The following is a 27,372-nucleotide window of genomic DNA, read 5'->3' on the forward strand; positions in this document are numbered from 1 at the left end:
TGCAGTGCAGTATTTCCAAGTGTCAAGAAAAGTGAGTGATCCTCATACTATACTTATTTTTCCAGGTGAAGTTTTATTGCATCTGAGGGTATGTTAAAATACATTCATTAAAAAGAAAAGGCTAGAAAATCTTCTGTTATTCATATAATATAAAGTGGCCATCACTTATAGCCATACACCAACATGGCTTTCTGCAGTCTGGGACTGGAGTTTACACTTGCCAGAGAAATTCTGATTATATTAAGAAAAATATTCCTTCTCACTAAGCAGTCACTAAAAAAGCTAAAGCTTCACTGATGGCAATGACAAAGGAGTGACCATAAACTTGCCAAGTCACTCCCAGGAACTGGATATTTTTATTTCACTAGTAAGGAACAGGGAGCATCAATGGAAAACACTCAGAGGGAACATCAGAGGTTATTTTGAAAACCTCCCAGATATATAAAATAATAATGAGTTTCTCTAGTTTAATAGTCTGGAATTTTGTAGAGTTTTTAAAATCCAATAAAGATTGCAGAATCCCTGCATGGCACAACCTGGCAATTTTCTCTGTGTAGAAAATTGCTATTACCATTTGAAATTAATGTCACAGTTCAGAACTTAAAACAAAAGAGCAAACAATACTGGCTCAGTTACATACAAACAGAAGCTGAAAACAAGGAAAAACAGCCTGCCTAATTTCTTTCTGAAGCTGAAATTTGAACTGTAACAGTAGAAGTTGTAAGAAAGGATTATGTAAAACTCTATCCAAGCCACTGTTAAGATCAATTTCTAAAGCTTTTTTCTTATCCTACATTACTTACAATATAGTATACATATCTTCAAAAAACAACAAAAAAACCCCATCAAACAAACAAACAAACCTTCAACAAAATCTGTCACATGCACTTTAAGGAGATTATATTTTGTGCTAATTACAAAACTGAAAATACTGGAATGCAGCTGTAGAAGAAGTACCATAAGATAACTGATACCACCACAAGGAATGACTATGTGTTTACTCATGCCTGACATAAAAAGTCATCTATTGTTCTTACGTGCTTTACACAATCACACCAAGAACTCCTTTTATTAATCCAAGTAAACAGTTAATAGGTCTTGTAATCCTGCAATTGGACTGCCTTTTCCGGCATTGTCTTGTTAAAAGAAGTGACATTTATACCAATTTTCACAGCATGTTTTGACACTGTTGTTCCACTTCCTTGACCACTTCAAAATGAACTCACAGATATATTTCAAACCTGGGGTTATGTCAAATGCATTTCTCTAAGATTTATCTACAAGTCAGTAATTTCAACCTCAGTTTGTTAGATCAAATACTGTTTTAGTAGCTCATGAGAGTACTGGTGACTACTCAAAACTGCAGTTATTTGGGAAACAACATTGCATTTAAATAAATACTTTTACAGAGGCACCACAGTTTAACAGCCTTCTTCAACAGTATGGTATTTCAGGAGTATTTGAGACCCAGAAGTGTCATAGTTTGCTTGAGTGCTGTTTCCTCTACAAATCTTGCATTTACATGGTCTTGTTTTTCATATGGATGCACACCTAGAAAAACATGGTGAGGAAGTATTTACAAAATTGGACATGTTCGTGTACACTTATAGTCCTGCTGTCTATTAAACACCTTCCTCTACAATACCAAAAGATAAGGGGTAATAGAAATGTGTTTTCATGCACCCAAAAATACCAACAGTTTTCAGTAGTGCCCTTTGAATGCTCATCTGTGGCAAAAATTATCCTATTAGTGGGATGTAAGTAAATTATAACCCACACAGAGGGAAGCCTCTGTGGAGGCTGGACTTCCAAACTGGAGATCCAAACCCAGCTTGAAGCAGAGTGGCTGTGTTAGTGCTAGTCCATGAACTGGCCCAGGGCACATGCTCACATACTACTACATGATTAAGCTTTTTTCCTCCCCAAATAGGATGATAGCCATACATGGAGACTCTTGGCCCCTGACACTTTCCATCAGCAGCAAGACAACCAAACCTCTGTGTTCAACAACACTGGAGTTTTAATAACTCAGTATGTCAGTATAGGCAGGATACATCTGAGTGAGCATCAAAGGTCATCAAAGAGCATCAAACAATCACTGGTCTTCCAAAGCACAGAATTAACACTACCTTGATTCTCTATCTCTGCCAGCATATTAGTCAGGTAGTTCAGTGGCAAAAACTCCACGGGGATGGAGAGTCTCTCAGGGATAGGTCTGCTGCACTGTGAGGGAGGACATTCTGTGTTAGTTCCCAAAGTTGCACAGTTGCACTGAGGTTTCAATGTTTCTTTAGTGTGCTATAGTCCAGAGAAAGCTCAGGAATCTCAACACTGTCAAAGCATAAGATTTTAAAACATAACCTCTGTGCTCTTACCTGCCTGTTTCCCAGCTTCTCAAGCAAAAGTTTCACATATTTTCGTGCTATTAAATTTGCATTTATCGGGTGATTCCAGTACTGGCGAACCTTTTGACCAAGAGCCTAGTAAGCAAAAAACAAACCCCAAAACCTGAGAACATAGACATGGAACAGTGGAAACTTAGAAAGAGGAAAAGAGAGGAAAAGCTGACACAAAACCCAGGCAGTAATGCAGATGTGCTTTGCTTTCAGACCCCGATGACAGAGGCTAAGGGGTCATCATGTTTAGCCATGGAGCCTTCCTTTTGTAGCCTGTAACTAAGAGATCACAATGTGTTCTCAAAATGTGGGAAATCAAAACCTGGTCGCTCAGTCCTCACCTCAGTCAGTCTGTCCCAGTGCCACTGTCCCACTTCACATGTGTACTTAAGTACTAATTGAACCTTTATCCTTTGCTGTGACTGATTTGAATCTATTCTTCCCCCAAAGAGTAAAGTGGATGCCCCATTCCTCAAACCTCCTTCAGGACAGAGCTTCTCAGGCTCATCTTAAGGAAATTTAGACAAGCAGAATGCTGGGAAGGAAAGATACTGGGAATGTAAGTTTGGATCCATTATTCAGGTCATCATCCTAGAAACTGACAACATTGACTCACATTCCCAGAACCAAAAGATTCAAAACCAGGTTTCCCAGAGCTTCCAATCCCAACCAATAAGCAAAAGAATAGGAACACACTGTGAAATTAGCTCCACCTTCTGCTGTTTTCCCTGTGTAGATCTTCCCTTGCCCCACCCCTTCAGCTGTACTGCAATGCAGACAGCTGTTCATCTTAGTAAATGCTGTACAGTTTTATGGTGCTTAAATCCTTGCTTCTGATTAAACTGAAGTCATCCACTGCATGTAACCTGCTCAAAATAGTCCAAGTCACCCCAAAGTGACCTTTCTGGCAAACAGACTATTCCCAGCATTTTTTCCCAAAGCTGTAAATAGATACAATAAAGCACTAAGTCTACTGTGCATAGCTAGCAGTAGTTATTCCCTAAATCTCTCCCAGCTCAGCCCTTCACGTCAGAGCGTGGTTGGAATGGAGTTCCCCACGCACCAGGCCCAGGGCTGGCAACTCATGGGCCCCATGCTGACCCCAGCTCACCAGCCCTAGTCCAAAACAGAGGACAAAGAACATCCTGTGGAGTTCTCCTCCTCTACCCCTTCTCAAAACTGCTGCCAAATAAAGAAGCCTTTGTTGGAGGAAAACCCAAGCAGCACTTCTGGCCATTTGAACTGTACGTGACAGTACAGATTGAGCAAACAATGGGCAACTAATGTAGAAAAAGGCTTGTTCTGCAGTGAGGCATTCCCTGAGGGGGATCCCTGGTGTTCCTCTGCTTCCTGACATCTTGTGCTTTCCCTGCAGTCCTGTGATATGCAATAAGAGCAAAAGGGGAGAAGGAGAAATGCATCTCCCATTCTACTGGAAGAATTTATGGAGGGCCAGTAACCAGATCTTGTGGCTACACAAGTCACCTTGTCAGTGGGTAAGACTGTGAAGTTTAACTGAGAGGAGATCTTGCAATTCATCCCTGCCACAAAGCTGTGGTACAATACAACTTTACAGCTTTTACTCTACCAGCTTTTGAACATATTTTTTGAAGTGTACAGAACCAATCAGAGGTCACAAGTGAGAAAGACTCCATGGATGATAAAAAGCACACATAAAAACCCCATAAACCCCTTTTAAATAACCCTCATTTTCTTATGCAAATGAGTACTCAGCAGAACAGTGTCAGTCTTGTAAACTTCTGTAGGATACTGAAGACTCTGCAAAACACTGTGGACAAATCTGTAATTTAAGTTATCAGGGTAACCTACAGTCCAGGAGCAGCAGATGGAGAAACTGTGGAAGGTGTGGTTACATTTGAATCATGCTCTATTTGAATCACAGCCAAGTCTTTCATTGGTTTGACCCTATGCACAAGGATAAATTTCCTATCAATTCCAAAATCCAAGAAATTACATCTAAAGCCATTAGTTACCTCTGGAAGCCTCATCAGAATACTAAACTTCAGCTTTTCATTCTGTTCAGTGTCATCAAGATCTATAAGCAACAGGGAAAAAAGCAAATCAAACAGTTAATCACATAACAAATTTTCATCACCCTCAATAGAGTGAAGACATTTTTAATAAACATCACCTCCTTAGTGAAATGAAATTTCAGTTTAAAGACTATTATTTACATGTTTATCATGTGTACAAATTTATTTCTGTGTATTTGTCCATAACTTCACAATTTTATGTTACAATTTATACTGTAATTCAAATGCACTTTGACTAAGTGCAACTCTTCAAGTTTATAATATATAATTTATCAAGATCAGGCACAGATTGATACAGCATATTTTTTGTCACTTTTCTTGGACACTGGAGAAATAGCACATCACTGGGCACAGCTGGCTAATGTTCAGCCACCACTGACCAGCACCCCCTGGGCAGCTTTGCAGCCACTCTGCCACAGCCTGTGATGCTGTCTGGGGTTGTTGTGACCCAAGAGCAGGACCCAGGCTCTTGGCCTTGTTGAACCTCACATAAATGACCTCAGCCCATCAACCCAGCCTCTTCCTATCTGTCTGCAGAGCTCTCCCACCCAACTTGGTGTCATCTGCAAAATGGCTGAGGAAGCACTTGATCCCCTTGTCCAGATTATTGAAAAAGATATTAAACAGAGCTGGCCCCAATACTGAGTTCTGGAACCCCACTGGGGACCAGACACCAGCTGGATGTAGCTCCATTCCCCTCCACTCCCTGGGCCCAGCTGTCCAGCCAGTTTTATCCCCAGTGAGCAGTGCTCCCATCCAGGCCATGATCAGCCGGTTTCTCCAGGAGAATGCTGTGGGAAATGGTGTCAAAGGCTTTCCTGAAGTCCAGGCAGACAACAGCCAGAGACTTTCCCTCACCCACTGTGTGGATCACCTGGTCACAGAAGGTCACAGGCTGGTCAAGCAGAACCTGCCTTTCACAAACCCATGTTGTCCTGGACACACCATGCGATGGCACTCAAAATGATCTGCTCCATAAGCTTCCCCAGCCATGAGGTCAGCTTGACAGGCCTGTTCTTCTCTTTCCAAACATAAAGCAACAGCTGAGGGCTGGATAGCAGACCCAACTTCCTCACAAACAGGTGTGCACTTTCACAGAGTCACAGAAATTCCCCAACAAATCCCACAATAATCTTTAGTATTTGCTTTTCTAAGAAGTCTCGAGTGCAAAAACTACAAACTCAGATTGTCTCCACACAGACATTTCTTTGTGTGCTGTGGTAAGGCCAGTCACATAGCCTGAGTCCTAACTTTCTCCTTTCAGGTAGGCAACACCATCAGCTACAGACCTTACTGTATAAACAACACTTTAAGGAGAGTTGAGTGTCCTGGGCAATAAAACCCATGTCCAAGGGGAATGGCTCAAAGGACAACAGTCCCAGTTAGCTGGCTAGGAACAAATAAAACACCATGTTCTCTGTACCTTTCAGCAATTTCCTGACACAGGTTTCTGTCAATTGCAAGATGCCATTGTCAATATAGTGCAGGAGGGTGTGCAGAGGGAGACATCGGACACCAAGACCCAGGTGCAGAGTGTGAAAACCTATGAAAGAGACAAACTTGTTTGGTACAATATGTAAGTTTTTTCTAATTCTCTATTTGAGACTGGAATTACTCTAGCTAAAGCCATCACTTCCCTTGACTTCTGATTTTTTATAGTTGGTGAGGAAATCAATTTATCAAGTCAGGTGGTTTTATTTAGACATCCTTTAAGTCCTCTCAAGTACTACCTCATCAGAAAGAAGAAAGCTAAGGGGATTGAAAACAGGCATTAAAGTCATACACTGTCAAACACCAACACTGTTGCCTTACATCTGACTTGTTCTATTAATTTGTCTTTTATCTCCCTCTCTTCTCCTAATTAATCAAAATCTGAGGCCTCACCACCCTCAGGATGTCCTTGCCATGCAGACACTCACATAGGCAGCATTAACACTTCAACTTTCCTTTAACAGCCTGATGATGGTCTTGTTATCCTGTAACACTACTGTGTGGCAGCATTTGTGCCCACACAGACTGAGGGACAAACTCATACCAAAAGCAGTTTAAACAACTGTAGACAGATCAGGAAATAAAACCCAGAAAGATTCAAACAGAATTGGAAAGCATTAAGATATTAAGATGTCAAGATGTCTTTCCCTAATGAAAATAAGCAAGTGCTTTAAAAATGCTCTAGAGAATTATTAGGAGCTCTAGGAAGTGAAAGTCTTCTATCAAGACCAGCTTTTCCATCAAGGCTGGAAGTAATCCCTTCAGGAAAAAAATGAAAAATATTAGCAGGGCAAGAGCATGAGAAAAAACACTCTATCTGCTACAGGATAGGATTTTCCCTTGTGCATCTTGACACTGAAGTCCAGTTGTCTAAATCTTAGTTTTAATAAGACTGCACCCACATATTCCACTGGAAACCTCTGTTTAGTTTTCTCTGTTTCTAGTAACTATTTCATCTTGCTTCATTTCACATGTACAGTTTTATCAAGAGCCTTCCCCTCTATAACTGACTTGAATAGCTGTCAATACTGCCAAAGCTAACTTGACACATGTGCTGAAACCATTGCTGTGCTGGGAGGAATTTATAGCACTGCTCTCCTCACTCAAGATTAGAACAGCAAAACACAGAACTTACCAGGAGGTAAAGGCATGCACATGCCATTTGCTGCTTCCAGAATCCGACTCATGATGTGGAACACCGCGAACTCTCCTGCACTTCCTCTCTCATCACTGAGTTAACAAAGCAGCAACACATTAAGAACCCGAGGCACCCACTCTCTCCTAAGAAAGGGTCAATTTGACATACTGGGAATGCACTGAATGCCTGCCTTTGGGATGCAGGGCCATGGGATGCTGCCCTGATTACTGAGGTGTCTCAGCCAGCACCAGCTGCCCAGTGCTGCAGACACACAAAGTCTCTGTGGTGTCCCCATCTCCTCCCCACACTGATGCACATTTACAAAGCTCTCAGCAGTACCTGGAATCAGCAGTAACTGGTAAAACAGTGCTGGTATGAGTGACCTGGCTTTTACAGGTGTTTAACAACTACTACCTAACTTTGGACCACTCCAAACTCAGCAAGTTTGAACTCCAGCCATAACAATGCCTGTGTGGTTAATATTCACACTGGCCTGGAGAGGGCCAGCAGGATCCTTAGGAAGAGTAAGTGACAGTAACATTGACACTGACAGCAGCATAAGCATACACTGTTCAGAGGAGTACTACCAATGAAGACCAAAATCATTATGCCCACACTTAAAAGGCAGGCTAAAAACTTTAACAAATCACTTGCTCACAAGCAGAAGATACAGGAATGAAGCTGGTATCTCCTCCAAACTTCTTTCATTATTCGATGCACCAGATTCAGCTAAAACAAAAAAGAGAAGACTGGATGTTTCCAGGAGCCTGTGTACAGCAGGCCCTTGGCCTTCATTCATTCCTCACACCAGTATTTGTTAAAAACTTCTCATGGGACTCCTACTAAGTCTTCATTTTTTTCTCTAAGGCCTTAAAATGTAAAATTAAAATTAGAATTGTAACAGAATTGCCCTATTCCAGCACTTTAAAGTGCTTCCAGCACTTCAAAGCATCATGCAAGACATACATCAACATAACACATTGTGCTTCTTGGAGACAAATGATCTCAAGCTCTTGCAGCAAATTCTCAAAGATCTGTTTGCCATGAAAGCAAAATCAGCATGTCCAAGTGGCTGAGCATTTGGCAAGGAACAGTCCCAAGGGCTCAGCAAAAGCAGATAATGCTGAAGACAGTAGAATGTTCAGTTTGCCAAGAAGAGTATGCAGGAGGAATCACAGATCTAGTCCTGGTAAGGAGGAAAAATGAGACAAAGAAATGCCTCTCCTCATCAATTGTTCCCAGTGAAGTGAAACAATCCCTTGGCCCATGTTGTTGTTCTTTGTGCTCCCAAGCTGATGTCCACCAGAGTCAGCATATACCAAAGCCACAAGCCCTGCTCTCACTTGGGCCTTCTCAGCTTCTGCAGCTGAAAGAGAAACCACACAAGGAAGAGCTGAAATAACTTCCTCATGGTTGTCACGTGTAACCAGTTCCACATCTCAGGAACACAACTGAGACACTTCCTCTGTGCCTTTTATCTCTGGCCCTCAAAGCACAGCAATCAATCCCAGGAAACTCAGGAAAATAGTCTGACCCCTGTTCTGCAAAGACGTGTCACAAGAAGTTAGGAACCCTTTTCCTCCCTCCAGAGGGTCAGAATCCAGGAATGCTTTTTTTCCCACTCTCTTCCCCTCATAGGCTTTACCCTCTCCATTGTCTGACTCATCACAGGCTCTGAGCAAGAGAGAAACAGGACACACAGGAGAGATCTGCATGCAAAGGAATTTTAATCTTCAGTAATATTAATCTGGAATATTCATCTTCAGTAATGTTGAGTGTTCATATTTATCTTGTCCAGAAAGCTCTACAAGGTAGCACATTTCCCATCCACCACAACTTGAGCCAGGCTCGCACAGCTGCCTGATGCAAAATAACTACCCAATACTTGCCATCTTCACACTTTCTAGATGCAATGGAAAGATGCAATTTAATCTTTCTATATAACTATAGCAAGTTTTCTAGGAAATGAGTGATTTCCGGTTTCCACAAAAGGGTCACAAGAACCATACCTACTGCTGGAATGAATTTCAACTCTGGCCAGCACAGAGGGTGCAGCTAAGGCCTCTGCATCAGGAGCTGCAGCTGGATCTGAAGGATCAGTGTTGAAGTGAAAGTTCTTACAAGCTCCAAAATCACCAATTATTATTTGTGCAACACAAATGGTTTTTAGGAGTATGCTACTCCATAATAAGTATTTTTTGCTTAACAATACAGCAAACTGTACAGCTTTCACAGGACACAGTAAGCTTAATAACTTCTTAAATCATAATCACCCAAGCTATCCCTACATACTTGCATCGTAAATACATGAATGTTTGTGATGTGACACCCTCACTAACAGCACAACTCACTTTGGAGATCAACATCTACCCTTGGCATTGTTGAAAATACATACAGAAAGATAATCCACATCTCAATCTTTTTTTCAGAATTTAACACATGAGATAATGTGCATGAGAGAAAGGCAGCATTATCTGTCTGATGGAAGGAGCACAGGCAGCTTCCTGTCTGAAGTTAGCAGTGGGTGTCTGGGGCAGCCAAGTTAAGAGCTACACGCATAGCAGGGGAGGCCATTTTCCCCTGAATAACAAACACACAATAACAAGTTTTTGGGGCACATACATGAAGCCATTTCCCTTGGAGTGGTCTAAACTAACAAGAGAACACATGACCATCAGCAAGACAGCACATGCAGAAGGGCCTTGGCTGACAGTGCTGTCACCTTGTCTTGAAACATCTACAGTTCCAGGCAATGGTGCCAAGGAAACTGAAGTTCCCCTAAACTAATTTGGAACCACAAGTGCTCAGCTCCCTTGGTTATTTCTACAGGAAAGACCTCAAAGACAAAGAAAGTCAAAGAAAAGAACCAGGAGCAAAGGAGAAAAGGAAGTGAGACGTGGTCTTGCTGTCTTTCAGATCCCCTCCTGTGCAGTAGTATGACACAGTCCTCCTCCTCCTGAGGAAAACTCAAATCCAAATGGTGTCTGTCTTCTGTTCCTCTGAAGCTGAGCCTACATCAGATGACAGCTGGCCACAGACATCAGGAGAAAACGTGCAGCTACTGCAGCGACTTGCAGAGAAATTTCAGCAGTTTATTCAGGTCTGCCTGTTTCCTGTTCCACAGGCTGCCTGCCTGTTCACCCTGCCTCCCCTTCCACTTGCTGTCAGGACAGCAAATGTCACACTGGTTCTGTAAGTAATTTCTCCCCTTTCCTGCCTCACTGAAATGAAAGGGAGTGAGTGAAACAGATATGGACCAAAGCTAAGGTAAAGTGATTGCAGAGGAGAGAGAGCCTGTGGATATACAACAACCACTGCAGGAAAGGTGCCACATGGACTGTGAACCAGGCACACTCTGCAGAGCTCCTCAGCAAACAAGGAATTCCCACTGAGATGTGTCATTCACACTTCCCCACATTACTTCTCTGTATACAAGAACACACAGCTCTCTGACAGCAACCAGCCTTTGCCTGTTGTTTTATAAAAGACTCTCAGTGCTCCCAAGTTTTGGCTCCTCTGACTTCTTTTGCAATTGATTTACACAGTGGCTAAACACCAGAGTAATCTCAGCCACTCCTGGGCTCCTGAATGTAATGCAAAATATTTTATGAAAGCAAATAGACAAACTTCAAGCTTCTTCCTGTTTCATTAGTTTCAATAGCTCTGCTACTCTCTCTGATGCTACAGAGAACTATGGGAAGACTCTAATCAGTTCATTCCCCTGAAGAACACTGAAACATTTAGGACGTGGAAAGGTTTGAGACATAAGAATTTTTAATTAGGATGAGGGGAAACACAAGTTTAAGAATGAAATAATTTCGAAAGATTTCCAAACAGTGCCTAAGATGCACCAGCAGAAAGCAGAATCAATTTTTAGATTATAAGTGTTATCTTCATGTATAATAGCTTTTCTAAGAGGAAGCCTGTCAATTGAGTTTAGAGAATTAATCCTGAGAGTTTGCTTGTATGAAGGGCTGAGATTTGTTCTGCAAGATTTAGTCTACAATAATGTAGCCTTGCAGATCAAGGTTGAATAGATGTTTTCACACTTTTATCTTAGTTTTTACTGAAAGTGAACAAAATGTTATTAGAAATTGAATAAACGGAGAAGAAATGTTCCACTTGGGGTTTTTTCAGCACCATTTTCAGGTACAAAGCTTTGGCTCATGTTGTACTGTTTCTATTTTAATCAACTACTAGTTTCAGTTTCTTTCCTACACATATACATAGAAGTCTGCCAATATACCAGTGAAACAACTTGTGAAGTTGTCAAAGTGAGGCCTGAAACATCAGGAACGGCAGTGGGGCTGCAGGGGTTCAGAGAACACTGTGACATTGACAGAGCAACTGACTCATACAGGACTTTGGAGGAGATGCAGGCATCACTGACCTCAAGGAAGTTTCCCAAGGTTTTCATCCCTAGAAAACAGCACTGTGGGGAGTTTCTACTGAACACTGGCACCAAGAACAGGATTTACAGTTGCCATGCAAGCTTTTGAGGACTCTGCATTCTGCACTTAAAGGATGTGATCTTGAGACAGGCAAAACCAAATACATAACTTCTGTGCACAACAGTTACGGTTTTTGTAGGTTTTTTTTTTTTTAAGGTCTCTTAAGAGGATGAAAGACAGAAAAATAAGAATTTGGAAAGCAAAGTAGTTTACAAAGATTTCTTCATGCAAAACTGTCTTCTGTCACACACATAGCCCACTGAAGGCACTATGTAGGACTGGTGGTGATTACCCACATGTCAGATTGTACTGACATGTTTTTCTGTTCATATTTATAATGAAAGGTGGCAATTTCATTATTCAAGACCTGCAGCAATGTGTTCTACAAGAAACCAAATGGACCTAACAGCTTTAAACTTTCAGGATGAGTTCTCATTTTATTTCTGGGAGTAGAACATATTTGCACAAGTTATAAATGGAACAATTTCTTCCGTATTCTGAGTAACTGGTAGAACTTTTAAAATTATATTTAAATATTAGTTTTCTTTATCCATTTATACAATATTAGGCTGAAAATATGTTTAAATATCTTAAAAACAATTTCTTCCCACCAAATACATGCTATATACAACTAGTACACACACCCAAGGACCTACAATCCTACAAATAGTCAACTTGCTCACAATAGTGACTATGAAATCAAACTAACCAGGTTTGCAACGTAATCCAAAACTATTTGGTCAATCTTCTTTTTTCCAACATATTGCAGATGTCTCATAAGGTGATCCTTCAGCTGTGCAACCATCTAGAAGAAAAGCCAACAATTTGTTGTCGTTGGGCATCTTCAAAGAAACACAAAAGCTGCAGCAGGTGCAGGGCCTGATCAAAAGGCATTGGCTCAACAAAATGCTTCCCCATTGCAAAACTCCAGAGTGAGATCCCAAGCTACTGTACAATCTTGCTAAACTCATCAGCAGATGTGAATATGCAAAATAGTTACTTGGTGCAAATTCAGCAAAATGAATACTAAGTTGAACTTTCCATGATACTGAAAAGAAAAAGCTTACAGTTTTCACACCTCTCTGTGCAAAGCCAAGGGAACTGGGTGAAAGAAGTATTTAAATATAACATTGAATTCTAAGAATATAAGTACTTATTACAAACAAATAAACCTGACAGATTTTATTTTAGAGAAAACTAGCACAAGTACAATTTGTGGTAGTTGCCAAGAACCTGAGAACCAGAGTGAGTAACAGAAATTTCAGGTTAAACATTAATTGTGAAGTCATTAAAGTTGGGTGTTTGTTAACATACAGTCCATGCCACTCCCTACTCTCTCCTTTCTGAAATATTTGCTGACCTCATGTAGCTTCAGATTGCAACTCAATCCAGAAAAGCTGGCTCTTCTCTGAGAATTACTAAGAAACTCACAGGGAAGCTGGAGCAAATAAAAATCTGTCTCAACGAACGTATATGTAGACTAATCTCAGTGTGTCAAGAAAGTAATACAGGTATGAGGAAGGCACAGACAAAGTGACCTGCTTTTTGGATGTGTCTGAGTAAATGGAGAGGAAGGAATGTAGAGAAGCTTCAGAGAACAAGAGGCAAAAGAAGGAAATTTGCCTTAGATGTGGACAGGACAGTGTTGATCTGCTCTTCACTGCTGAGACTTTCTAGTGCATGCTCAAGAGTTAGCTTATTTTAAAAGTAAGAGAATAAGAGATAAGATATGTATTAAGACAGAGGGAGGGAGGGAGGGAGGGATTTGTTGCCCAGAAGCATATAGATGATAGATCCTTTAGGGAGATCAGTGGCCAAAACAGTGGAAAAGAAGAAGGGACCTCAGAATGGCCATAGCAGTCTCAGAAGTGAGGTAGAAGGAAAAAGAAACAGTAAAAAAAGGTGTCAAATTGAGGAGCAATAAGATCTCTGTTCATCAAATTGAGAGAATGGAGGGGGAGGAATTCACTTACATGTAGTCCAAAAGTAACTGACAGATTAAGATGACCTCCTGGTTTCCAGCCAAAGTTATATTGGGAAAAAGAATTTTGACAAATCAACTTTCTATTGCTGTTTTTCCCCTATGCCTTACAATGACCTGCTAAGATGATATCATGACGATGAAATGTAAAACTTAGGAAATGCCATGTTTGCCCAATAGCTACCCTGAGTGAGCTTCCATTCAGCACTGGAACTTGGAAGGTCACTCTTTACACATCTGTGGATGGAGCCTGTGCGTCCTCTAGTGCACACTGACAAAAGCACATACCAGTCCCATGAGCAACTGCTGCTGATAATCCTCCTCTTCAAAGAGAGGGACCAGCCTCGTCTCTGAAACAAGCAGAGCAACAATCATTCATGGCATTACAGAAATATCACAAGAATTCAACTAGCTTCAAAAGTACTTAGGAGCAGACAAGCAAACAGAAGCTGTGGTTTGACCTACTCAGCTACAGAACTAAGACACTGAAGAACCACAGACTGAATAAGAGAACTAAAAAATGGAAAATAACCCTTTGCCATCCACTTCTTCTTCTCTTTGATATTTAAGTAAGAGTTACCACAGTGTGGTGACTCAAGAGCAAAGAGCAGAAAGAACCTTCTGGTAACACCAGTGCCAATGTGTTACTTAGATCCTGTCATTTACAAAAAAACAAACTCTAGCAGCCACATGGGTTTTCCAAGAAAATGGCTAAACAAAAAGTAAACAGTTCAAGGAATCACCTCCCACTGATTCTCTCCAATGGTCTGGCTGCTTCTGTTACTCAGATTTGCAGACCACTACAAAAAGAACACAACTTCTCTAACTAAATGGAAGGAGATAACAGTGTCTACTGAAATTAATAACCTGTATTTTCTAATCAGTGCTTCCTGTCTACTAAAATGAAGGAGGAAAACCAATCTTCTATTTCATGATAAGAGATTAAAACAACTCAAGATTTTATGGAACCAAGTGCTGAACTCTTTCAAAATTTTCAGCTATTTTTGCTCACCTTCAAATACATTTACACCACCACTTAGCAGAACAAAGAGCACTGCTGCTTGATTTTAAAGGACTCAAGGACAAATCTACAGAGAAACACTACATAGATGCTTGTTATTGGATGGCAGCTATTTAGAAATTATCTAGTCACAGTTAAACATCTGACTTCTTTATCAATAAGCACCTTTGAAAACACAAAGCTGAGGTTCACAGAGTTGATACAAAGTCTCTCAAAGTCAGAGCCCATTGCAATAACTAGCAGTGACACAGATGACTGCTGTTAGGGGCTGGAAATGGGTACACTGAAAATTCTTGGTAATAAAAGGACCGAGCAGCATTTACATGAGCATCATGTCACAGCACACACTGGCAGGGCACATAGAAGGCACTGATGTGTGAACAGCAGGAACATAATGCACCACTAAATTCAGCTTATTTGTAACAGAGGAACTGAGCACCAGAAAATCTCAAGTGTTTCTGGCCTAAGGAAATTCATTACACCTGCTCTCTCTACAACATGTTTTTTCACCAGCCCTAATCTCTTGCACAAGTTCTGATATTGCAAAGGCAGCTACAAGTGGACAAGACTCAACATTAACATGGTGTGTCATTGATACTCTGCTCCACAAGAAAAATCCTGAAGAAGATGTCCTTTAGCAGACCAAATTTTGCTGCTTATGTTGTTAGATCCAATATGAACTAGGGACTTTATTTTCAAACATTTCACAGTCAGTAAATGAAAGTTTTCTTCTCATCTTAAATCCTCAAACTCTTCTGTGCCGAAAACACACATAGCAACTGATTTTTAGCAAACAACAGGTGGATGGAAATGTTCTAATAAACCTAAATCTTACAGCTAAGGCCTATATCAAGAAACGTTTCACTTACCAGAGTCCCAAGTGTCCAGATGAGAAAGCACCCTAGGGTTTGAAACCAAAATCAGTGTGTTCCATATGCAATACTCTAAAGGCTTTCATAACATCACTAAAAACTTAAATGAGCTTTTGATCTCTCAAAGATGGCTAAAGGCATCTAAGAACAGTATATGAGACAAAATGTAGTAATGCTCGATAGCATTTAAAAAATTCTGTCTGTCTAGGCTGCATGAGAATAACTTCACATTTACCATAAATTTCCTAGCTCTAGAGGCCTGTATTTCAGATAATGCTGTAGTGATTAAAGGATTCCAATAACGGATTTTCATCAGGATAATCTTCTTTAAAGATATCTAATCAGATACCTAATCAACTAATTCAATGGCACATTAATTCCTCCAACATACTTGTGCAAAATATGAATGGGTAAATATAATACAAACCAGTACGTACTTCTTGGCATTTTCAAAAATATTCCTCAAATATGCTGTGGTTCTTCTCTCCTCCCTCTGGTTTGTAAACAAAGAAAAATCCCAAAATGAACAAAACATAAGATCAAATAAAATACTCCCTAACAGAATGAAGATAAGAAATGAATTTGGTTTTCTCTTTGAATAGAAATAAAACACAGTGGGGCCTCACACCTTCTTCCAAGTGCCCATGCTCTCACACACTTTCACACATGTAAACCTTGTGACAATACAGAGCAAGCTCTGCTTTTCTTTAATTTTTGAATTGTTTTAGGAGAAGAAAACTCACAGGCAATCACCTTAGGTGAAATGACTGCAAGTCTTTGCACTTCGGATAATCAGATTCCCATTCATTTATCTTCAAAATAAAAAAGCCAACTCATCTATGCTTGACTTTAAAACACCCATTTCAGAGGCAGCTCTGGAGAGCTCCAGTGTCTCAGCTCCAATGCCTCCCACTCACCTCTTCTGAAAGGCTACGCCATTCCCTCCTGAGCATGTTACTGTGGTAGTGCAAGTGTGGCTCTGCATACTTCACACTCTCCAAGTTTGCGTTGAGTTTCTCCCAGAAGCCTTTGGAGTTTTGGAACTGTAAAGTTTTGCAGAGAAAGCATGAATACAGACTGCCCTCTTAAAGAAATACCTTATCACCCTCCCACTAAGTGACTGCAAAGACATGTGATTAGTGTAAAAACAATCTAACTGAAAAAAAGTTAAACCAAAGCACCAAAACTAATTTCTCTTGACGGGATGGCAGTGGTAGCACTTACTTGACTTGAGGTCACGATTTGGTGCCTGGAATGGAACAAGTATTTCTGGGTCATAATTCATCTGACCTATTTACATGTTTGAGATGGGAAGAACTGCACCACAGACTACACTGGCCATATTGTCTAGACTTCCTCTGACTGTAAAAAGAGCCTTAGGCTACTAACTTAGATGTAAATGTTTACATTTTGTCAAATAAATCCCATTTGAGGTTTCTAATAGTTCCAAAAAGAAGAATACCACCATGGCCATGACAGCTGCAGAATGCCACTAGTTACAAGCTTCATTAATACTTAGACTGCAAACATCCATTTACCAACTTCAAGTAACAGTGCTTCATCCTAGAAAATAAACAAAATCTAAAAATTTCCATAGCAATTCTAAAGTATTTTACTCTAATGCTAAAATTGTTCTAAACTCACTATGAACAGACAGGAGGAACAAAATCTAAACAAAATCACATCAGTTTCTTGAGCTAGTTCTTGGACTGGGTATATAAATTTGAAGCTGCTGTTTATAAGGGGAGCAAGATGCAATGGAGGGCATTGCTGAGGAAGAGATGAGATTAAGACAATTATTTTTTACAGTTTTAAAAAACAAGAGATGGTAAAAGCTGTTCTTGCCCCTCTTAATATACATTCTCTCCCAACACAGACACTGCAGTAACAACATTTGAATAAAGAAAGCTTTGAGTTGACAAAATTCCTCCACTTGCACTAACATACTGGATTTTGCTCTCTCCTCTCAACTATCCTATAATAACAATAACCTTAAAAGAAAACCTCAAAAGGAAGAAACCACTTCCTACTATAAACTATAATTTGTCAAGGAAAATAAATTTCAAAGACTCAATCCTGCCAGCCACTTTCCTCTTGCTGCCAGTGCCTATTGTCACTTTATTATTGTAGCTGCAGCAGAGAAAATAAATCTTGGGTTTTGTTTCATATTAGTTATATTTAGCAGCTGCAAACTAGGATCACACATGGCACCATATGTTCACTCTGTTGGACTTAACTCATGAGATCTACAACCTACTACTGCAGAATGTTGTCTAAATGTTACCAATATGAAATCAGAGAAATATTAAATACAGCATAAGGGTATCATCTAGTGACCAAGCCATGTAACAGCACTACCACTGCAGAACTGTGTTCAGGCCACACTGAACTTGTGTATGTGGCAGGGGGAAGCAAGACAGCAATTTTCTTTCATATAGGAAATCTCTAACAGGAAGTGGTATGCTTGAGTGTTGTCTGCTTTTAATCCCAAAAATATGCATTGTATTAAATCTCATTAAAAACCTTAAAGTTTGATGTAAAGGACTTTTTTAGTTAATTCTATTATTTCTTGCAGATCATCAGGGCAAAGACTAAAAAGAAGGCTTTTTCATCTTAGGTGTTTATTTAGGAGACATTTCTAGAGAGACAAGAATTAACACCTAAGCATGACACTTAAAAGATATTGTATTACCAGAAGTCAAAGTAATGCCTTACCAGTTTGCAATACTCAAAAAGCTCCCATGAAGCCTTTCATAAGTAGTGGGTTTTTAACTGAAGATAGAGAGCCCCTTGGAAAAGATGTGGGGTGACAATTGCCTTCAAGAAGCCCGTGTATCTCTGAACTGTAGTGCTGTGTCTCCCCAGCAGTGATGGCATTCAGAGAGAGTTGTAAAACATCACTCTGCACCCCAGGGGTTCAGCAGAGCACAAGGGAGAAACTCCTTCCTGGTGCTCTTACAATTTCTTGTACTATTTAGTTTCACTCTTCCCCTGGATCTTCTATTTTCTTTATTTCCCTTCTTCTTCCTGCCTTCTTCCTTTCCAATTGAACTTATTTGCACACTGCAAGTTTGGTTTGTTCTTCAAAAAGAGGGGAGGAAATTAGACTTATTAATCACAATCCTTATGTAGAGCTTTTGGACAATTGGACTAACCGTTCCCCCTTTCTCAGTATATCTTGATGAACAAGATTTTAGTGATAAAAACACCTGATACCCAAATAGCACAATTTTTAAATGTGAATATGGACATAGCCCTTCTAAAAACTCTCAACAACTCATGGACTTGAGAACTCCAGAAAGTTCTCAAAGTAACAATTAACCATGCCATAAAATCTCTGCAACAGAAATACCACTTGTAGAACCAGATCTGTGACCAGGGTCTGACTCCTGATGCCAACAACATGCACCAACTGAAACACCAACTGACCACTTAAGCTGTGGTGGGCTTGTGGCACTGGTGTGGTACAAAACAGCCATAGCATTAAACCTTACCCTATGCCCTAGCATCTTTATCCTCATGTAAAAGTCAGAGCAACTTGCCATCAAAAGTGGCAGGAAATATTTGTCTTTAGCTCAACTCTGACCTTTTCAATCTGTTTAGGTTTCAGACAGAAATAGGAAATGAGTTCCACAATCAGGAAGTATAGCTGCTAAAGGCATGTGCCCCCAGGGGCTTGAGGTTCAATCTCAGACAAATTAAAGTCCTGCTAACTTTGACCTCAGTGAATTACAGGGATTAGCTGCACACAAATGTTCTCAAGATCTGATTTTCCCAGGTGTCCCAGTTCTCAGGACAGCCTTTCCAAGCAAAGCCATGCAAAGCCCAATTCCCTGACAGCAACCCTATGAATGTGTGCAGCACAGCTGTGATGCACTGCTGCAGAGTGAGAGAGCAGTGGGCAATTTCACTGACTTTTAAAAGGTTTTGTAAACAGTGATGCTTTATGACTAATTATAAGTACATCTTTAAAGAGCTACATGGAACAACATTGTAATGTATTCAGAGTCTAATCCTATGTGTTGCTGGTGTGTCTAAACTCCTCATGCTTCCTGTTAGCTCTCCACAACCAACTGCTTATTAAAATTCTCTTTCAGATTTTGTATGGGAGTGCTTAGGAAAATTTCAAGAATTTCTCTAAACTGGAGTTGAGGGAGTGGAATGGGAAGACATGAAGGATCATTCATATTGTTTTCAACGGAAAGTACCATTTCCTACCCAAACAACCTGTGCTCTCCCTAAACAGCCCATTGCTCTTTCCAGGCTGTGCAGGAATTTGTCTAGATTTAGTAGCCAAAGCCCTGACATGAGTGCTATCACAGGATGCTCTGGACAAAACAAAGTGAGAGGGTCACGAACCATCCACACCAATGGCAGCACAATGAAATAGCCCTCAAAGTGGGCATACGTAGACATATGTAGAAATCCTACTTGTCTGTTATGCCACCTCTGCCTTCAGCTACCAAAGTCATAAAGTGAAGTGGTATCAACCTGATTAACAAGAATTAATTAATGGATAATCCTCCCTGTTGAATAGAGGTGTCTTCAGAAAGGGAAAAAAACCCCACCACCTTTGAGGCTGATTAACTGATATTTTATCATTGCATTTTAAATGCATAAATCATTTCCAACAGAGCAATCTTCTGTTTACATCTATTTTTGGGTAGGGCTGTGGGGACCCTGCTGCATTAATATGTAGCACACCCCTAACCCACAAAAAAAGCAGCTACTAATCTGCAAATACAAATGTGGTTTTATACTGCAACTTACCTCTAACACAGGTAGAGAAATAATGTCTGTGGCACATATTACTCCAGGGACAACCTGTGAACACAGATAAATTACTTATAGTCTTATAATTTAGCATAGAACATGGGGCATCTAAATGAATCTCCAGCACCCATTTCCTCCAGGAAACTAACTAGCTAGCCAAAACTGTGTCCTTATTTTTAAAAAAGCAACATATTAGAACATTGTCACAGCAGAGAAATCAAGACAATATTTGCTCTAACTGTAAAGTCTTGCTGGAAGTTATTTTACTTCTGCAAGCTTACTTGTAAATCTTAACTCTACTGATTCTGTTTGTCCCAGAAATAACTGCATGATTTTGCTGGTTAAATGTATTCTGTATTCACAATAAACCTCACATGATAAGGAATAAATTAATACTTCATTATGGAAACTGAGACATTTAACCATCCATTCAATTATAGTAACTGTTCTTGGTTTCGCAAATGCTTTTATTTGTTGACAAAAAATTTAACTCATGGAAAACACCACAAAGGGTAAGACTTGGCAAACTAGAACAGGCAAACAGCACAGGCATAAAGGTATGAATTTGGAGCATATCTATGAAAAGGTAAGACACAGAAGCTATAGGCTATACTAAGGGATAAAAACCAGACCCTCTAGCTATTAATTAAAGTACCAGCTGTTATCTTACCCCAATCCAGTCATCCAGTGATGTGTAGGGCAGGAGTTTATCCAGGTTCTGAGTTTCTGGACACATTCTGCAGTACAGGGAGGCTGAATGTAATGTAAAAAGATTTATAAGGGCAAGATTGTATAAACTATCTGTCAACAAGAGTAGGCTTCACTGTTCCTTATCTGACACTTTTTTAGGGACAAATCCTGCTGCTGTCTCTGAAACAGCTTCCTCCATCGTGGAACTGGTCCCATTCTGTGCACAAAAGGAGGAAGAGAAGTCCAGATGGCTGCAGGGCCGGGTCAGCTGCTTGGCTACAGCTCAGCACTGCAGGGGTCCTTTGTACAAAGACTCTGCACCGGCTAGACTGAGAAACTACCTATTAGAAGAGAGCATCATGATAAGCCAAATCCTTTTGAAAAAAAATGGTTTGGCTAGAGCTAGAGGAGAATCCAGCTGAGGAAACAACCTCCAGAGACCTAAAAAAATGATAAATCCATTTTTTCCATTAGACAGAAGAATGCATTTGAAAAGTTTTACTGCCAATCTGATTTTGAGATGTCTATGTATCTTCTAAACTACTGATGCTGTCTCTTAATGCCACAAAACGCAAGTTAGTTAATGCAAATCCATAACCAAAAAGTTCAGAAATAAGAGTCAATTTGTACTGCCATGGCCCCTCTTTAGTGTCAACTGGAGTATGCAGAAAAACTCAGAATGCAGGAAAAGAAATACCTACCAATGATAAATTCTTGAATGGGGTCAAAAGAATGACACGTTGACAGGTTCTCAGAAATCCACCGAATAATCTGTCAGAATGAGAACAGGGAGCTTGTCACGTCTCTCTGTTTAATCAAGCATTGTAAGAGGGTATAGAAAATTTAGTTTTGGTAGTTAACACTTTGCATGGAGTAGTGATAGAGACACAAATGTTTTCAGGATAGCCTGGACTGATAACAGGGTTTAGGGCAGCCCAGCTGATGAACCTGTTGGCACTGCCAGGTGAATCAGGACCTCTCTTGGCTGATGCCATTCATGCCCTGCTCCTGCTTTGTATAAAATGTCAGTCACTGGAAAAAAATTTAGAGGAGGTTCTTTTCCCACCTGCCTTTCCAAGTCTTCTGTGTGTTGGAAGTAGAGCAGGGCACAATGCAGAGCTGCCAATCTGTCACAGTCTCGTTTGCTCTTCTGTAGGAACTGCAGCAAGGCACTGTCACTGATGCTCACATTGTACAGACTTCCTGCATTGCAATCCAGGACTGCTGACACCCATGGGGACCGGATGGAACAGTTTTGTAACGTGCCAATTCTTGCATCCTCACCTGAAGAACATTGTTTTGAAAACAAAAAGGAGTAAGAACATAAAATTTGCATGCTACCAGTATTTCTCTTAAGACTCCTAGGTCCCCAGCAGTAAGAAAGAGACTGCCTCTTGCACTACCTGCCCTGGTAGTATGTTAAAGAGGAGTAGGAATGGCGCTGGCTCCATAAAGAAAGCAGGTAAGGAGCACAGTCCATACTCAGTTCTCTCCTTCCCTACTGCTGACACAGAGAAGGTGTAGGGATTTCAGGCTCACAGTGCTGCTCCAAGGCAAATCAGAGTATGTGTGATAGAACAGAGCAGAGCACAAAGACAGTAGCGTAAGTTCAACATTAGAATTAGCAGCTATTGGTACAGCTTGTGCAGGTCAGAACTGCTCACATGCAGAAGTATGATACAAACTTCTCTTGGTGGATCTCTTGCCATCAATCCCAATTGCCATTTTATTTATGCTGGTACCAGTGTTCATCACCATGGTGCCATACAGGTAGTGTATTTCAGACCCCTTGCATCAGAGAAATCAGGCCCACCATCCAGCAGTGATGCTTCCCACTCATTTTTAACAGGACAGTATTTCATTACACGTACAAAAGAGGTATTAGCTTCCTGTGATGCTGCCCCTGCACCAGTTTCCACAATTTATATCCCCTTCACCCAATCAGAGCAACAGATTTCTGTTTTCAAACAAAGGCACCCCACTTCCAAAAATAAACCACTTCCCACAAAGATGTGTTTGTTGGAAATGAAGTAACATGCATCTCAGATGAGACTCTAAATTAAATTGCATCAGCCTGATCAGGTGAAGGAAACACAGATTTCCTTTCCCCACACCCTCCAAACACACACATTTAGAGCAACTCAATTGGAGGAAGGAAATGTAAAATCGAATTTACATCTCATGTGAAATTTGAAAACAGTGGAGGACCAAGAACCATGGGCAAAGTTGGGGGAAGGGAAACTATTAAACCAAGGCAGAGAATTCAAATTCAGTGAAAGGTCTTCTTCCATTTCATAACAAGCAAGAAGTATGAAATACATAAAGTATGAAATGCCAGTTCAACTTCTCTTTCTAAAATGGAAAGTAGCAAAAATGTCATTCTTATTCTTTCAGTATCCTTCCTTTGTCAGAACACTGTGCAATAAGGAAACATTGAGAAATACAACTTTCATGTAAAGAGATATGAACAAGTTTCCACAACAACAACTAAATTACTTAAAGCAGTTTTACCATACCTGTCAGAAATAAACTATAGCACAGCATGTCAGGATGTTGAATGTTCAGGAGGTGCAGGAACTGGCCAGGCAAATAAGCAGCCACATAATAACCTATTTAAAGAAACAACAGTGGTGAATTTAGCACTTGATCACTTATTTGCTTTAAGAGGCAAATGATTGCCTCACATGATTCTCAACTTGGCCCACTTCTCTGTGAGGAATTGATTATATCTAGGAAATATAAAAGGAGTTAATTAAAAGCTGCTGTTGTATTAACACAGGAAACACTAGCAGTACATTTGTGTTTCCAGGGGAGGATTCAAGAAACTTGAGATACTCAAGAACTCAGCAGCTGGTGTCCAGCACAGATTTTGAGGCAATTTCAGAGGAAGCTGCTTACTAATAGTGAGGCATTGCAATATCAAATGCCAAATACAAAAGGCAAGCAGAAGAAAATCAGCAAAACAACACTGCTACCTAAAGCCAAGGAAAAAAAAATCCTTTCCTTCCAGAGAAGAGTTAGCCATTTGTCTCCTAAAACATAGAGAATGGCAATCACACAGGAAAGTAACACAAGTAACCTACCAAGATTCATAAAAGCCACTTCCTTCAATTGATGAGATTCTGTTATTTCTAGAGAAACTGTAAAAGTTTTGTTATAACCTGAGGGAGGAAAAAAAAAACTTTAAAAACCTCAAACAATAAACACCATTTGTTACCATCCACCTACGACTTTATAGCTAGAAACTTCTGCAGTTCCCATAGACCCAAATGGGGACCTTTTAGACTGTTTGTTTTATAGGGTTGTCTGCACAGACAGATTAAATCCATTCTAAACAGAGTTCATGCACACTTAGTAGACTGGCACCTACACAATGCAGTACTTTAGTGTGTGAAAACTAGCCGTGCACTGCACAGCCTATGTTTGTGTTTAAAGAAGCATGCCATCCCAGAGCAATATTGTGTAAAAATACCTTTCCACCCAGAACAACCCAAACACAAATACTTTATATAGCTGTGTTTCACATTTTGGTGATCTTTCAACTGTTTTGAAGAATTTCCACTTTGTTTATCTGCATGCCTTATTCCTCTAATTCAGTTCACTTCAGTTTAGACAAAGGCCAATTACAGACCTGCTACTTTTGCATGGGCTTTGAATCAGCACAGCTGTTGTTTTAATCTAGACTTGTACCACACTTCTGGCACTCAGTAAGAATGACACAATGCCCTCAAATTCCTCAGTCTCTGAGAAAAGCTGAAGATTCTAGTAACTAATGGTGTCATGATCAGGATTCTAATTAATAATGCATAGAAATTCAATATAAGATCCACAGTTTACAGGATCACCGAGAGAAAAATCACTACCTGCAACACTTCAGAGGCAGAGGTGTCAGAAGATATCGTTTTTCATACAAACTACTGACTGGAGTTAGCTTGCAATGAGTCAGTATACTCCCCATCACCACTTTGTCACTTGCCAGCATGAGCACATGCAAGCTAAAACCAGCACTGCAGAATTCAACTGCAACATCGTGACTTCTCTGTTTATGCTGCAGTGACTGTTTTAACAGGGGTGGGAAGCTTCCAGCCAAGATTACAGAGGCTGCAGAACAAGCTGAGCTTCTTAAATGTCTTAAAAATATGGGTTATGGACTCCAAAATGCGAGTTATGGACCCAATATACCACTGCTTCTGTGGGTCACTGCAAGACCATTACTCAAATTCTCTTGTACAACTGATGAATCTTACGTGAACCCACAAACAGCTCTGCATCAAACAACTCCATCCCACTGCGGTCATTTCAGACTTAGTTAGTCAATGTCACCATATTTATCCTCATTTTCTTCCTAGTACAGATCAGGATGTACAAGGGCCATGGCTGGCTCCAAGCAATCCAACAACTCTTTGGCTACATGTCAGATGTGTCTGGGGAAATCAGCCCTTCACAGCAGTGCAATGCACAGTGTGTCACACCCAAAAAAGACTTCTTCCAATTTATTAATGCCTTCTCTTGAAGGCATTAAGAACAACACAAAAAGGTAGTTCACTCAATCTCACAATATTCCAGCAGCAAAGCAACGTGTATGTGCAGCTCTGACATATGAGAAGCATCCTGACACAAGAAAGCAAACTGTTAAGGTAGAACAGAGACATAGTGTGCACTTGAACAGTTATTCCATACTATGTACCTTCTCAGTTGAGGAATAATTTGCCTCTCTGTCCATGTATCAAATAAGAAAATCTTGATAATAAGAACTTTTATTCTGATTGGAATAAAAAAGTGTCCTTTATTATTTTAAAACTTTAGGAGCTAGAGCACCACTTACATAGCAACTATTCTTAGAGTCAGTGGGTGTTGCACCTCTTGCTGTGAAAATGACACATTGAACTGGAATTCTAAACAGACACTCAAGCTAAAAGCTGTTGGCTCTATTTCCCATACAAATGCCTTATGGCATAAGTACAACACACCTGCAAGCTCCCACAGATTTCATTGATGTCTGTGCTCAGCATGCCGGAAAGTCTGGCTAGAAATAAGGGACCAAATTAATAACCATTTACAAGGCCACTGGTTTGAAGCCACTCACTCAGCATCAGGCAGGAAGCCTACAGCAGGAAAGCCAAAGCTAAAGGCAGCTGCTGTCTTGAAACACCAGCCACAGTAGTTTATTGTCTGCAGACTTCGGTAGTTATTTGTTTTGAAAGTCATTCTCTGACTCTTTCAGCACACTGACATTCTCCAAAATAAAGTACAGTAAGTTAACAAGCTAGTCTTACCTTTATGTAAAAAATATATGGAGTATATTATCTCATGAGGAATATCAGAGACTAGACTACAGCACACACACAAGCCTCCTAAAAAGACAAAATAGGGAAAGAAAATTCACTTGTCCAGCTGAATATCTAGACATCTTTATACTGGACAAAACCAAATCAAGACTGTTTCAAATTAGAAACTAAAAATAATCTCTCAAAAAATGTAAAGATTACAGGGACATCTATTATGGACTCTAATCATCATTTACCTAATGAAATAAAATCAAGAAAGAACAGAAGAGGCAATCTGACACAATGGAAACCTGGGTCCTTCATGGCCAGTTCTTCCTTTTAGGGGAAGTACATTTTAGCTCTTTCCAGAAGAAATCATGCTTGCAGCCAGAAAACTGATCAAGCCTTTCTCTCCATAGACTGCCTCAATCCAGATATTTTGTGTTCGGGAGCTGTCAGATATGCTCAACAACATAATAAAACACCATTTCTTTGCTTTTCAAGTAATCTTATATTGGCAGCAGCATGAATACACTACCAAAACTTTCTCACACTAGAAGTGATAGTCACTTCTCCCCTTTCCAGCCCAAAGAACTGCTATTCTCTCTATTAGGAGAGAAGTCAGTCATTGAGACAAGTTTATTTCAGCCAGGATACTGCATACAGGAAGGTTTCCCACTCCCAGAACTATTCTAGATTAGACTGATCCTGTTTAGACCCCACTGGATGATAACCTTGCTTTCATCTCTTATAAAAACTTTAATCTCCTTACTCTGATGCTTTGGCATTCATGTTAAAAACAGCTTCCAAACCACATTATCCCAATACAGCTGGGAAACCTCATCCACAAATATAACCATTCACCTTTTACCTTTATTGGAAGTTCATAATTTAAAAGAAGAAAATAAAGTAATACTAATACAGGTGCTGTTCTGTAAAAAATAAAGGCTGTGTATACAAGTTATGCAGAAAATGGCACAGTATGGAAAAAGCACAAGTACAAAAAAAGCACAGCTACCCAGTTACTTTATTTGATTAAATGACTCGCTATTTCACACCACAAGGCTGTCTGTACCATAGCTGTGATACAAATATGGCTGAGACAGTTCATGCTTCTACCTTCTGGGGAAGGTAACTGCTTTCTTAAGATGCAATTTTTCTTTCTGCTCATTCTTAGCTGACTGAATATGGTTTGATACAGTTTTGTTTGGATATTTGAGTCGTTCAGACAACAGACA

General features: G+C 40.1%; 1 protein-coding gene across 1 annotated transcript in view; it reads right to left on the reverse strand.

Annotated features, from left to right (window-relative positions):
• Positions 1 to 53: 53 nt before the first annotated feature.
• The window catches only part of GSAP (gamma-secretase activating protein), a 44,798-nt gene continuing 17,479 nt past the window's right edge, over positions 54 to 27,372 (reverse strand). The window contains exons 13-31 of the mRNA XM_021548336.2: positions 26,144 to 26,221; positions 23,951 to 24,028; positions 23,384 to 23,476; positions 21,934 to 22,151; positions 21,569 to 21,638; positions 20,848 to 20,930; positions 20,175 to 20,228; positions 16,322 to 16,447; positions 15,842 to 15,897; positions 15,402 to 15,433; positions 13,800 to 13,861; positions 12,240 to 12,335; positions 7,738 to 7,808; positions 7,077 to 7,171; positions 5,874 to 5,993; positions 4,391 to 4,452; positions 2,376 to 2,480; positions 2,130 to 2,223; positions 54 to 1,551 (exon numbers count right to left, since the gene is read on the reverse strand). Of these exons, the coding sequence (XP_021404011.2) occupies positions 1,451 to 1,551; positions 2,130 to 2,223; positions 2,376 to 2,480; positions 4,391 to 4,452; positions 5,874 to 5,993; positions 7,077 to 7,171; positions 7,738 to 7,808; positions 12,240 to 12,335; positions 13,800 to 13,861; positions 15,402 to 15,433; positions 15,842 to 15,897; positions 16,322 to 16,447; positions 20,175 to 20,228; positions 20,848 to 20,930; positions 21,569 to 21,638; positions 21,934 to 22,151; positions 23,384 to 23,476; positions 23,951 to 24,028; positions 26,144 to 26,221 (1,694 nt within the window). The 3' untranslated portion in view covers positions 54 to 1,450. The remainder of the gene's footprint in view (positions 1,552 to 2,129; positions 2,224 to 2,375; positions 2,481 to 4,390; positions 4,453 to 5,873; positions 5,994 to 7,076; positions 7,172 to 7,737; positions 7,809 to 12,239; positions 12,336 to 13,799; positions 13,862 to 15,401; positions 15,434 to 15,841; positions 15,898 to 16,321; positions 16,448 to 20,174; positions 20,229 to 20,847; positions 20,931 to 21,568; positions 21,639 to 21,933; positions 22,152 to 23,383; positions 23,477 to 23,950; positions 24,029 to 26,143; positions 26,222 to 27,372) is intronic.

This window comes from Lonchura striata, chromosome 5 (assembly GCF_046129695.1).
Source record: "Lonchura striata isolate bLonStr1 chromosome 5, bLonStr1.mat, whole genome shotgun sequence".
NCBI classification, from domain to species: domain Eukaryota; kingdom Metazoa; phylum Chordata; class Aves; order Passeriformes; family Estrildidae; genus Lonchura; species Lonchura striata.